This window comes from Staurois parvus, unplaced genomic scaffold, assembly GCF_062004578.1.
Source record: "Staurois parvus isolate SC_StPar_1 unplaced genomic scaffold, SC_StPar_1.0 ptg000797l, whole genome shotgun sequence".
In the NCBI taxonomy this organism is placed as follows: Eukaryota; Metazoa; Chordata; class Amphibia; order Anura; family Ranidae; genus Staurois; species Staurois parvus.
Genome location: NW_028318593.1, coordinates 30,361 through 44,551, shown reverse-complemented (window position 1 = coordinate 44,551; position 14,191 = coordinate 30,361). Strand labels below are relative to the sequence as shown.

General features: G+C 42.4%; 1 protein-coding gene across 2 annotated transcripts; it reads left to right on the top strand.

Annotated features, from left to right (window-relative positions):
• The first annotated feature begins 1,178 nt into the window (after positions 1 to 1,178).
• On the top strand, positions 1,179 to 13,341 carry LOC149444235 (transcription factor HES-5-like). Of its 2 annotated transcripts, none has more exons than XM_089654766.1 (3): positions 1,179 to 1,392; positions 1,497 to 1,674; positions 9,681 to 13,341. In XM_089654766.1, exons 1-3 carry the CDS (start codon positions 1,333 to 1,335, stop codon positions 9,908 to 9,910), a joined length of 468 nt encoding a protein of 155 aa, XP_089510892.1. In that variant the 5' UTR covers positions 1,179 to 1,332; the 3' UTR covers positions 9,911 to 13,341. The 2 variants fall into 2 exon arrangements, with proteins under 2 accessions (XP_089510892.1, XP_089510893.1); XM_089654767.1 differs by having other exon boundaries at positions 1,184 to 1,366.
• The last annotated feature ends 850 nt before the right edge of the window (positions 13,342 to 14,191 follow it).

Sequence of the window (14,191 nt, the reverse complement as noted above, 5' to 3'; positions counted from 1 at the left end):
GAAGGGGGGGAAAGTGCCCGGTGGGCAGGAAGGGGGGGAAAGTGCCCGGTGGGCAGGAAGGGGGGGGAAAGTGCCCGGTAGGCAGGAAGGGGGTAGAAGTGCCCTGTAGGCAGGAAGGGGGTAGAAGTGTCCTGTAGGCAGGAAGGGGGTAGAAGTGCCCTGTAGGCAGGAAGGGGGTAGAAGTGCCCTGTAGGCAGGAAGGGGGTAGAAGTGTCCTGTAGGCAGGAAGGGGGTAGAAGTGTCCTGTAGGCAGGAAGGGGGTAGAAGTGCCCGGTAGGCAGGAAGGGGGTAGAAGTGCCCTGTAGGCAGGAAGGGGGTAGAAGTGCCCGGTAGGCAGGAAGGGGGTAGAAGTGCCCTGTAGGCAGGAAGGGGGTAGAAGTGTCCTGTAGGCAGGAAGGGGGTAGAAGTGCCCGGTAGGCAGGAAGGGGGTAGAAGTGCCCTGTAGGCAGGAAGGGGGTAGAAGTGCCCGGTAGGCAGGAAGGGGGTAGAAGTGCCCGGTAGGCAGGAAGGGGGTAGAAGTGCCCTGTAGGCAGGAAGGGGGTAGAAGTGCCCTGTAGGCAGGAAGGGGGTAGAAGTGCCCGGTAGGCAGGAAGGGGGTATAAGTGACCTGTAGGCAGGAAGGGGGTAGAAGTGTCCTGTAGGCAGGAAGGGGGTAGAAGTGCCCAGTAGGCAGGAAGGGGGTAGAAGTGCCCTGTAGGCAGGGAGGGGGTAGAAGTGCCCGGTAGGCAGGAAGGGGTATAAGTTCCCAGTAGGCAGGAAGGGGGTAGAAGTGTCCTGTAGGCAGGAAGGGGGTAGAAGTGTCCGGTAGGCGAGGGGTTAACATATCCCAGTTATGACCGGTTCTCTTTGAAGACCTTTTACAGCCCAGCCAGAGACAATGGCCTATTGTCAAGCTTCTTGGGCTCCCCATCGGGGTTCAAATGGTGTATATTTGCGCACTGTACGCCTTGTGTACTGTAAATTCAGAGAACAGGTGCCGCAGGAATGTAATCAGCCTCCAGAATCAGCCGTCGCTCTGGTTTCTCTGAGATTGGAGCTTTCCCACGGTGAAGTGTCTCATTTGTGTCAAGTTACAATTGAGCTACGCCCGCCCGGTCCACCTGCTGGGGAGGGAAGGCCTGAACCCCCCCCCTCCTCCAGCCAAGGTCGGCCCTCACAGGCACACTTCCATTATCTGCATTGTTCACTTCATTGGTTTTCAAGTGTGGGAAACTGTCCATGTAATGAGAGTCGTCTGACAACGTTGGCCAACGGGGTATAAATACAGTTCAGGGCTGAGCTGGCCTTCCATTCTCCACCACCACACACCAGAGACCTCACTCCAAGAACAACATGGCGTCCAGCTTCCATATTGTCCAGGAGGCCGGTAAGGTCCAGCTCAGGAAAAATAAGGTACGGGCCAGCCGGACCTCACCAGGGCGGACTGGGACATGTAGTCCGCCAACCTCCAACATGGCTGTCCAATGAGCTTAATGTTCTGTTTTCCACCACTTTAGATCCGGAAACCGGTCATCGAGAAGATGCGGAGAGACCGGATAAACCACAGCATCGAACAGCTCCGAGTACTGCTGGAGAAAGACATCCAGAACCAGCACCAGCACTCCAAGTTGGAGAAGGCCGACATTTTGGAAATGGCAGTTAAATACCTGCGACAACAGAAAACGCATCAGAACGGTGAGTAAGGAGAGCCTCGGAGTACTAGATGAGGGAAAAATCAATATTGAAAATCAATAGACAGACAAACATGTATGGATTTATAAAAATCCAAAAAACAACAAAAATACTATATATTTAAATAGACTAATAATTATAATAACAATCAATAGTGCTAAAAATATTAAGAACATATAATGGATTGGAAATTTACTAGTGATATTGAAAAAAATAAATATTAGCACTAATAATAATAATAATAATATTAAGAACATATAATGAATTGGAAATGTACTAGTGATACTGAAAAAAATAAATATTAGCAATAATAATAATAATAATAATAATAATAATAATAATAATAAATAGTGCTAAAAATATTAAGAACATAATGAATTGGAAATTTACTAGTGATATTGAAAAAAATAAATATTAGCACTAATAATAATAATAAGTGCTAAAAATATTAAGAACATATAATGAATTGGAAATTTACTAGTGATATTGAAAAAAATAAATATTAGCACTAATAATAATAATAATAATAATAATGATAATAAATAGTGCTAAAAATATTAAGAACATGTAATGAATTGGAAATTTACTAGTGATATTGAAAAAAATAAATATTAGCACTAATAATAAAAAAAAATAATAATAATAATAATAATAATAATAAATAGTGCTAAAAATATTAAGAAGATATAATGAATTGGAAATTTACTAGTGATATTGAAAAAAATAAATATTAGCACTAATAATAATAATAATAATAATAATAAATAGAGCTAAAAATATTAAGAACATATAATGAATTGGAAATTTACTAGTGATATTAAAAAAAATAAATATTAGCAATAATAATAATAAATAGTGCTAAAAATATTAAGAACATATAATGAATTGGAAATTTACTGGTGGTATTGAAAAAAAAAATAATATTAGCACTAATAATACTAATAATAAATAGTGCTAAAAATATTAAGAACATATAATGAATTGGAAATTTACTAGTGATATTAAAAAAAATAAATATTAGCAATAATAATAATAAATAGTGCTAAAAATATTAAGAACATATAATGAATTGGAAATTTACTAGTGATATTGAAAAAAATAAATATTAGCACTAATAATAATAATAATGATAATAATAATAATAATAATAATAATAAATAGAGCTAAAAATATTAAGAACATATAATGAATTGGAAATTTACTAGTGATATTGAAAAAAATAAATATTAGCACTAATAATAATAAATAGTGCTAAAAATATTAAGAACATATAATGAATTGGAAATTTACTAGTGATATTGAAAAAAATAAATATTAGCACTAATAATAATAATAATAATAATAATAATAATAAATAGTGCTAAAAATATTAGGAACATATAATGAATTGGAAATTTACTAGTGATGTTGAAAAAAAAAAATATTAGCACTAATAATAAATAGTGCTAAAAATATTAAGAACATATAATGAATTGGAAATTTACTAGTGATATTAAAAAAAATAAATATTAGCAATAATAATAATAAATAGTGCTAAAAATATTAAGAACATATAATGAATTGGAAATTTACTGGTGGTATTGAAAAAAAAAATAATATTAGCACTAATAATACTAATAATAAATAGTGCTAAAAATATTAAGAACATATAATGAATTGGAAATTTACTAGTGATATTAAAAAAAATAAATATTAGCAATAATAATAATAAATAGTGCTAAAAATATTAAGAACATATAATGAATTGGAAATTTACTAGTGATATTGAAAAAAATAAATATTAGCACTAATAATAATAATAATGATAATAATAATAATAATAATAATAATAAATAGAGCTAAAAATATTAAGAACATATAATGAATTGGAAATTTACTAGTGATATTAAAAAAAATAAATATTAGCAATAATAATAATAAATAGTGCTAAAAATATTAAGAACATATAATGAATTGGAAATTTACTAGTGATATTGAAAAAAATAAATATTAGCACTAATAATAATAATAATAATAATAATAATAAATAGTGCTAAAAATATTAGGAACATATAATGAATTGGAAATTTACTAGTGATGTTGAAAAAAAAAAATATTAGCACTAATAATAAATAGTGCTAAAAATATTAAGAACATATAATGAATTGGAAATTTACTAGTGATATTGAAAAAAATAAATATTAGCACTAATAATAATAATAATAATAATAATAAATAGAGCTAAAAATATTAAGAACATATAATGAATTGGAAATTTACTAGTGATATTAAAAAAAATAAATATTAGCAGTAATAATAATAAATAGTGCTAAAAATATTAAGAACATATAATGAATTGGAAATTTACTAGTGATATTGAAAAAAATAAATATTAGCACTAATAATAATAATAATGATAATAATAATAATAATAATAATAATAATAATAATAATAAATAGAGCTAAAAATATTAAGAACATATAATGAATTGGAAATTTACTAGTGATATTAAAAAAAATAAATATTAGCAATAATAATAATAAATAGTGCTAAAAATATTAAGAACATATAATGAATTGGAAATTTACTGGTGGTATTGAAAAAAAAAATAATATTAGCACTAATAATACTAATAATAAATAGTGCTAAAAACATTAAGAACATATAATGAATTGGAAATTTACTAGTGATATTGAAAAAAATAAATATTAGCACTAAATAATAATAATAATAATAATAATAAATAGTGCTAAAAACATTAAGAACATATAATGAATTGGAAATTTACTAGTGATATTGAAAAAAATAAATATTAGCACTAAATAATAATAATAATAATAATAATAATAATAATAAATAGTGCTAAAAATATTAAAAACATATAATGAATTGGAAATTTACTGGTGGTATTGAAAAACAATTAATATTAGCACTAATAATAATAATAATAATAATAATGTAGCATATAATGTTTTGAAGGTTTTACAGTGATATTGTAAAAAAACCTAATATTAATATTATTATTATTATTTTTATTATTATTATTATTACTAGTAGTAGTAGTAGTAATAAAAATACCATTGTTATTAATATCAGTAGTAGTATTTTTATTATGCTTTGATATTACCAATTTTATTAATAGTAGAAATATTAGCACTATTTATTACTTTAATTTTTTTTTTTCAATACCACTATTAAATCTTTAAATAATTTTATGATAATATTGTTATGATTATTGGCACTGATTTTTTTTTTTTTTTTATTCTTCTTTGTTATTACCAATATAGTTAGTAGTAGTATTAGCACTATTACTTTTTTTTCAATATCACTATTAAATCTCCAACTATTTTAGGCAATTATTGGCTCCATGCACATTAGCGTATATTTAATAGCGTTTTTAGGAGCGTTAACGTTTTATCAGTGTTTTTACTGTACATGTAGGAGAAAAAAAAATTGCTCAAAAAAAGCTGTTAGGAGCATTATAGTAGTGTTTAGCAGTTTTTTACTGCCAGAAAATACGCTCCCAAAAACTCTACAAAAAAAAATTTTTTTTTCTGCTCCTGCATGCTGACGCTTGAAAACCATTACTAGCCTACAGCAGTGTGCAGGACACATAGAACGCTATTTAGCTTCTAGAAGCAGAAAAAAATGCTGATAACAGCTTCTAGGACAATGGTGGCGAACCTATGACACTTGTGCCGCAGCGGGGACGCAGAACCCTCTCAGTCGGCATGCGATCCAAGTCACCCCAGCAACTGAGCATCGGATTACAGCGCACATAGGGGCCATGCACATGCTCGGAAAGGAGTAGCAGCGCCAGGCGATGACATCATGAGCCGCGACATGTCCGAGCTTTCGCATGGCTGGTCAGTGCGCTACCAAGGATATATATATATTGGACTGGCTGTGAGTTTTAATACATTCATTTTTATCAACACAAGATTTTAGCTTTTCCTGGTGGTCGGCGGCACTTTACCCCCCTTGTGCTGGTGGTCGGTGGCACTTTACCCCCCTTGTGCTGGTGGTCGGCGGCACTTTACCCCCCTTGTGCTGGTGGTCGGTGGCACTTTACCTCCCTTGTGCTGGTGGTCGGCGGCACTTTACCCCCCTTGTGCTGGTGGTCGGTGGCACTTTACCTCCCTTGTGCTGGTGGTCAGTGGCACTTTGCCCCCCTTGTTTTGGTGGTCGGTGGCACTTTACCCCCCTTGTGCTGGTGGTCGGCGGCACATTGCCCCCCTTGTGCTGGTGGTCGGCGGCACTTTTCCCCCTTGTGCTGGTGGTCGGCGGCACTTTTCTCCCCTTGTCCTGGTGGTCGGTGGTACTTTGCCCCCCTTGTGCAGGTGGTCAGTGGCACTTTTGCCCCCCTTGTGCTGGTGGTCGGCGGCACTTTGCCTCCCTTGTCCTGGTGGTTGGCGGCACTTTGCCTCCCTTGTCCTGGTGGTCGGTGGCACTTTGCCCCCCTTGTCCTGGTGGTCGGCGGCACTTTGCCCCCTTTGTCCTGGTGGTCGGCGGCACTTTGCCCCCCTTGTGCTGGTGGTCGGCGGCACTTTAACCCCCTTGTGCTGGTGATCGGCGGCACTTTGCCCCCCTTGTGCTGGTGATCGGCGGCACTTTGCCCCCCTTGTGCTGGTGGTCGGTGGCACTTTTCCCCCCTTGTGCTGGTGGTCGGTGGCACTTTTCCCCCCTTGTGCTGGTGGTCGGTGGCACTTTGCCTGCCCCAGTGTTGGTGGTCGGTGGCACTTTTCCCCCCTTGTGTTGGTGGTCAGTGGCACTTTTCCCCCCTAAAACACCAGCATTCAGGTTTAATTGCCGTGTTGGAACTTTGCGGTGGGTTTTGGGTTGCTGTTTGGGCATTCGGTCTCTGAAAGGTTCCCCATCACTGACCTAGGAGCTTAGAAAACCGCTAGTGTGCACGGAGCCTTCATATTATAATTATTGGCACTTTTATTGTGTTTTTTTTCTTTATTTTTTTTTTTTTTTACAATACCACTGTTAACCCCCCTAGTGGTATTCCCGAGTGTAGCTCGGGGTAAAGTTTCAGCACCACAAGCGGTAACCCCCCCCGAGCTACACTCGGGAATACACTGCAGCGTTGCTCCGGGATCCGTTCTTCTCTTACCTTGTCCTGCGCTCCCGCGATGTCCCCCCTGCAGTGTCCCCTGTAATGTCTTCCAGCCGATGCCGGCATCTGTCTTCCGGGTTCCGTTCCCTGCGAGCATCGGGACGTACGGGGGACGGAACTGGCGGGAAATTCAAAAATGTCAAAAAGTGACATTCACTAAATACACTAAAATCACATAGTATAACATTCCTGTATCAAACCATTTCACATACATTTTGTCCTGAGTGCTTAGTGCATTTTTACCGCCCTTTCTGCCTGGAAACTGAGAAACGTCCATGGCGTCCAAAAAGTGTCCCTTTAGGTCAGACGCGGTTTTAGACCGGCTAGAGAACAGCGATAGTAAATCAGAACCACTTGCAGAATTGAGTGATAATGATTGGTGGGGGAAATTCCTCATCAGACACTGAAAACGATTCTGCGACTGAGCTCAGCGATGGGCGAGCTTGGCGCTATATTTCACATTTCAGTGTTTTTGGTTTGATTATATTATTGAATTAAATTTATTATTTTTTATGTTTATTATATTATAATCTATAATTTTGTGCTTCAAATGTTTTCATCCCCGGGATGTTTACTAGACTCTTGTTCGGACAGATTTCAGTGAGTTATTCCTAAAACTACAATAAAAAAATGAAATTTTTCCATGCAAAAAAAAAGTACCGCTTTGAGCACAGATACTGACATAATTAGACCACTAGGGAGGTTACACCTCCAAACCATCATCTGCCAATATTATTATTATTATTATTTTAGACCCAATATTGTATTTTATTTACATTACCTCTATTATACCTCCAAAATGTTATGCCACTTTTATTATTATGTTGTTGTCACTGCGATTATTTTATCTGGTCTCTCCCGCACCGCAGGAGAAGCAACGAAAACCTTTTTTTTCCAGATACTGCCCCTGTTGGGAAATGAGCCCACAGCATCGGTGCTCCCAGCCCATGGCCTGATGTATGAACAGTGTGCTAGAGGGGACATTTCTTGTTGCCTGTATTGAACAAACCTTTTATTATCCAGCCTGGACTGTAGAAGATACAGATGGAAGCTGATTGGCTGCTAGGCACACCATAAAAATGTCACCTCCGGCACACTTTGAAATTTGCTGTAATCGCTTTTTTCCCTTTACAGCGCTGAGGTTCTGGGTTCAGCTCCCACCAGGAACAATGTCCGGAGGGGGTTTTATGTTTTCACTTTGTTGGCTTCTCCATTTCCTTCAACGGCCCAGACTGGGAAGCCTGTGAATTAGCGGGTTGAGGTAGCCGTGCTTGTGATAACATGTATGGGTTGGTGTAAATGAGTGTGAAAGGGGCCCTAAAAGTATTGAAGCCAGAGGGATAGCATGTCAGCCAGGCAGCTTGCATTGTCAGGAGGGGTCAGCCTGCACATGTGGACTGTAGGCTGTGGGGGAGCAAACTACTGTAAAAGGTCTGTGTGCATTAGTGTCAGTGGGAGGAGTGCTGTCCCATCATTGGTGTCAGTAGAAGGAAGAGTACCCAATTGTTGGTGTCACTGGAAGGAATAGTGCTCTGTCATTGGTATTGGTGGAAGGAATAGTGCCCCATCATCGGAGTCAGTAGGAAGAATAGTGCCCCATCATTGGTGTCAGTGGGAGGAATAGTGTCCCATCATTGGTGTCAGTGGGAGGAATAGTGCCCCATCATTGGTGTCAGTGGGAGGAATAGTGCCCCATCATTGGTGTCAGTGGGATGAATAGTGCCCCATTATTGGTGTCAGTGGGGGGAATAGGTGCCCCATCATTGGTATCAGTGGGAGGAATAGTGCCCCATCGTTGGTGTCAGTGGGAGGAATAGTGCTCCATCATTGGTGTCAGTGGGAGGAATAGTGCCCCATCATTGGTATCAGTGGGAGGAATAGTGCTCCATCATTGGTGTCAGTGGGAGGAATACTGCTCCATCATTGGTGTCAGTGGGAGAAATGCTGTCCCATCATTGGTGCCAGTGGGAGGAATGCTGTCCCATCATTGGTGTCAGTGGAAGGAATAGTGCTCTGTTATTGGGAGGTATAATGCTCCATTGTTGGTGTCAGTGGGCGGAACAGTGCTTTGTCATTGGTATTGATGGAAGGAATAGTGCCTCATCATTGGTATCAGTGGGGGGAATAGTGCCCTCTTGTTGGTGTCAGTGGGAGGGAGGGTAGCACCCCATTATCGGTGTGTCAGTGGGAGGAATAGTGCCTCATCATTGGTGTCAGTGGGAGGAATAGTGCCCCATCATTGGTGTCAGTGGGAGGAATAGTGCCCCATCATTGGTGTCAGTGGGAGGAATAGTGTCCCATCATTGGTGTCAGTGGGAGGAATAGTGCCCCATCATTGGAGTCAGTAGGAAGAATAGTGCCCCATCATTGGTGTCAGTGGGAGGAATAGTGCCCCATAATTGGTGTCAGTGGGAGGAATAGTGCCCCATCATTGGTGTCAGTGGGAGGAATAGTGCCCCATCATTGGTGTCAGTGGGAGGAATAGTGCCCCATCATTGGTATCAGTGGGAGGAATAGTGCCCCATCATTGGTATCAGTGGGAGGAATAGTGCCCCATCATTGGTGTCAGTGGGAGGAATAGTGCCCCATCATTGGTGTCAGTGGAAGGAATAGTGCCCCATCATTGGTGTCAGTGGGGAGGAATAGTGCCCCATAATTGGTGTCAGTGGTAGGAATAATGTTCCATCATTGGTGTCAGTGGGAGGAATAGTGCCCCATCATTGGTGTCAGTGGGAGGAATAGTGCCCCATCATTGGTATCAGTGGGAGGAATAGTGCCCCATCATTGGTGTCAGTGGGAAGACACAGGCTGCAGTTTGGGAACCGCTGGTATAAAGTGTTATTGTATGATTCCATATTGTATACTCTTTATATTTCATGTATCTTTATGCCTCTTTCTTTTCTCTAGACTCCCAGAATTCCCAGGACCTCTACTATCAGGGATACTACATGTGCCTAAAGGAGACGGTGGGATTTCTGAACAGCCATGGCCAAGCACAAACGAAGATACTTCACCATATTTGTAGGCAGCAAAGCCAGTCCCTAGCAGAGCAAAGTCTCCATTACCCGACCGCCTTGCCGGAGAGAAGACCATGTAACCCCTCGGAGGGTCACAGGGACATATGGAGGCCATGGTAGGCCAGGGAACCATCAGTGATATATTCCAGTGCCGTGCATTACAAGAATATTGTACCACTGAAAGTGACACCAATGCTACCCTAGCTGGATGACGGGGTTGGCTGACACCAGGGTTCCCCCTACTGGCTGTGACATGCAGACTCATAACATTTAAAGGGGAGATTCGTACAAAACCTTATGTTTTGGCGAGGTGGAGGCGGTAATTATTGCTTCTTGTGCGGTGGCAGTAACTTCGAAATAAAAGCCCGGCAAAGGCTTTAACCCTTCTCCACTCTGTGGTTGGGGCTCCAGGAAACCAAGAACAAGGAAGACAGGAAAGAATGAACTGAACGAGCCTGAATAGGCTGTAATTATAGATATAGTCGTACCATTTCCAAAGTTCTTTTGAAGAAATGTGCTTTGATGTGTCATTCTGCTTTGGGGTATTGCAGCAATGCTTCTGGAAAGGGTCCTTCACTTAGTGTAACGACTGCAGTCAGTGAGATGTTTCCAGGCAGGTCCGGGCAGAAGAGGCGGCTGCCTTGGGCACCTCACAAGGAGCGGGGCACCAAAATGGGCAGGACCTGCAACCTATGCTACTAAAATGGATCATAGGTCACAGATGGGGGCTCTTTGGCTTTTTCACCTTGCATGCTCTAAGACCTTATCCTGGACTTGTTTCAATTGTTCTTTGGCTGCTGACACTTAATCCACTGTGCAAACTTATATTTGAGTAAAGTGAATCTTATATGTTCCTTTTCAGGACAAAGTATCAGGTTTTTTGGGGGGGGGGGGTTGAGGTTGCCCAAGCAACCTCCTGGAGGAACCTTGTTTGAGAATGGCTGATCAAAGAGATCACTGGTGCAATCTGTCAAGTAGTGATGGATCTGAAACTATGCAGGCACCATCAGATGGATGGTCAATCAGTCATGGCTCAAGAAAGCCCTAGTTACTTCTGGAGGAACCTTGGCTGAGAATGGCTGATCAAAAATCACTGGTTCCATACCGGTAGATCTGTCAATTGGTGATAGCCCTGGAACTATGCAAGCACCATCAGATAGATGGTCAATCAGTCATGGCTCAAGGAAGCCCTAGTTACCTCTGGTGGAACCTTGGTTAAGAATGGCTGACCAAAAATCTCACTGGTGCCATACCGGTAGATTTGTCAAGTGGTGATGGCTCTGGAACTATGCAGGCACCATCAGATGGATGGTCAATCAGTCATGGCTCACGGAACCCCTAGTCACCTCTGGAGAAACCTTGGTTAAGAATGGCTGACCAAAAATCTCACTGGTGCCATACCGGTAGATTTGTCAAGTGGTGATGGATCTGGAACTATGCAAGCACCATCAGATGGATGGTCAATCAGTCATGGATCAAGGAAGCCCTAGTTACCTCTGGAGGAACCTTGGTTGAGAATGGCTGATCAAAAAGATCACTGGTGCAATCTGTCAAGTAGTGATAGCTCTGGAACTATGCAGGCACCATCAGATGGATGGTCAATCAGTCATGGATCAAGGAAGCCCTAGTTACCTCTGGAGGAACCTTGGTTGAGAATGGCTGACCAAAAAGATCACTGGTGCCATACCAGTAGATTTGTCAAGTGGTGATGGATCTAGAACTGTGAACCATCAGATGGGAGGTCAATCAGTCACAGCTCAAGGAACCCCTAGCCACCTCTGGAGGAACCGTTTGGTTCCACAGAACCCTGGTTGAGATGGCTGCTCTGTGCACTCCTTCACCACCTCGTTCTTCTGCCAAAGCTGCAGCAAAATTCAACAGTTCCAACAATGGTGGTGTACTTGATTTTTTTTTTCCTTCCTGCTTACCCACAATGCAACGCCCAATTATCAGGCACCAGCACAGAGGGAGGATCCTTAGCCACATGTAAACTCCATTCCACTGTTGGGTTGGACCTTTCACTATGGTTTTCCTGGGGGTTCCAGCACATGAGAGGTATGTGTGTGCTCCTTGCCCACCCTTCTCTAAAGAGAACCTGTTACTTTGTCCCAATTGGGCACAGCACAAGTTTGCTTTACCAAGTGCAGATTCTTCTTGCAAATTGTGTCGTTGCTGATATATAAATACCATTTTTTTTTCCTTATGACTTGGTGTTCTGCTCACACTGCCGTGACTTGGGATTCAACATGTGGGACCTCAAATCGCATGACATGTGAAATCCCACGTTAGTCAATTTCAGCATAAATTTACGCCAAAAATGTATTCAGCTCCGTGTCTTTGCTAAAAAAAAAAATCCTGTTACATGTAAATTAATTGGTTTACGTGAAAGTTATAGCATTTACAAATGGCGGTACAGATACTGGGACTTTTCTTTAAAATTTTTTCTAGTAATTGCGGCGATCAGCAACTTATAGTGGGACTGCGACGGACATTCTGACACTGGGGGGAACTGACTTGGTGTCAATGACATCTACAGTGACACCAATACAGTGATCAGGGCTTAACAAAAAGCACTGACCCTGTGCTAATGGCACTGGGCAGGAAGGGGTTAACATGAGGGGCGATCAAAGGGTTAACTGTGTGTGTTTACTAGGGGGCGGGGTCTGTGTGCTTCACTGTAAGCACACTGTTCAGGATGGCTGTGCAGTGTGCCTGAGCTGACAGGGAGGGGAACTGTTAGTAAACAAAACAGTTCTCTTCCCCGTCGGAGATCTTCGGTAACCACCGGCCGGGACCCGGTGATTGACGGGCACGGCCGTGAATGATGGCATGGGTAGGGCTCGCGTGCACCCTCAGTGATCTGTGCTAAAAAAAAAAAAAAAAGCACTAACACTGTAGTAATGGCACTGGGCAGGAAGGGGTTAATATGAGGGGTGATCAAAGGGTTAACAGTGTGCAGGGATTGTTTTACTAGGGGGCGGGGTCTGTGTGCTTCACTGTAATCACACTGCTCTGGATGGCTGTGCTGTGTAGTAAACAAAACAGTCTTCCTCCCTGTCAGAAATCACCGGGCGCTGGCGAGTAATTACCGGCCAGGGCCCGGTAATTGACAGTTGCGGATGGTGCCCCCTACCCGGAACTGCAAAATCACGTACATATACATGACTTTGAGCACCCGTGTCGCCGTGTAGCAGTAATTCTGCTGTAGGGCGGACAAAGATGTTTCAGATGTTTATCAGAAATATTTGGGCTTCCTTTTGTCAAATTGTCTGAAAACAGCACCGTCTGTGCAGCCCCGCTGCAGGTACCTGGGAGGACACTGGCAAATAATAAACCAGAGATTCTGATTGGCTGCCGTGGAGCGGCACAGACACTTCCTATTAGAAATACTTTCACAGATGAAGCTTCTAGAACGTCACACTTGTTATGGGCAATATTTGTCCGGTGTACGATGATACGGTCTATGTATTTGTTGGGTGTCGTGTTGGGGGACCTGTCATGTTTCTGTAAAGTATCGAAAAAAATCGATCAATAAAATTATTTTGCTAATATATTTTGTGTTTTGCATCATCATTGATTGCTGTATTACTTTGTTAACCCCTCGCCTACCAGGCACTTCTACCCCCATTCCTGCCTACCAGACACTTCTACCCCCTCCCTGCCTACCGGGCACTTCTACCCCCTCCCTGCCTACCAGACACTTCTACCCCCTCCCTGCATACCAGGCACTTCTACCCCATCCCTGCCTACCGGGCACTTCTACCCCATCCCTGCCTACCGGGCACTTCTACCCCCTCCCTGCCTACCAGACACTTCTACCCCCTCCCTGCCTACCGGGCACTTCTACCCCCTCCCTGCCTACCGGACACTTCTACCCCCTCCCTGCCTACCGGACACTTCTACCCCCTCCCTGCCTACCGGGCACTTCTACCCCCTCCCTGCCTACCAGACACTTCTACCCCCTCCCTGCATACCGGGCACTTCTACCCCATCCCTGCCTACCGGACACTTCTACCCCCTCCCTGCCTACCGGACACTTCTACCCCCTCCCTGCCTACCGGGCACTTCTACCCCCTCCCTGCCTACCGGGCACTTCTACCCCCTCCCTGCCTACCGGGCACTTCTACCCCCTCCCTGCCTACCGGGCACTTCTACCCCCTCCCTGCCTACCAGACACTTCTACCTCCTCCCTGCATACCGGGCACTTCTACCCCATCCCTGCCTAACGGGCACTTCTACCCCATCCCTGCCTAACGGGCACTTCTACCCCCTCCCTGCCTACCGGACACTTCTACCCCCTCCCTGCCTACCGGGCACTTCTACCCCCTCCCTGCCTACCAGACACTTCTACCCCCTTCCTGCCTACAGGGCACTTCTACCCCCTTCCTGCCTACCGGGCAC

Bases quoted from the DNA above. Each gene is read 5' to 3' on its own strand.
- LOC149444235 (XM_089654766.1), top strand. From the start codon at position 1,333: ATGGCGTCCAGCTTCCATATTGTCCAGGAGGCCGGTAAGGTCCAGCTC. The intron at 1,393-1,496 runs GTACGGGCCAGC...CCACCACTTTAG, and splicing joins TCCAGCTCAGGAAAAATAAG to ATCCGGAAACCGGTCATCGA. The intron at 1,675-9,680 runs GTGAGTAAGGAG...TCTTTTCTCTAG, and splicing joins ACAGAAAACGCATCAGAACG to ACTCCCAGAATTCCCAGGAC.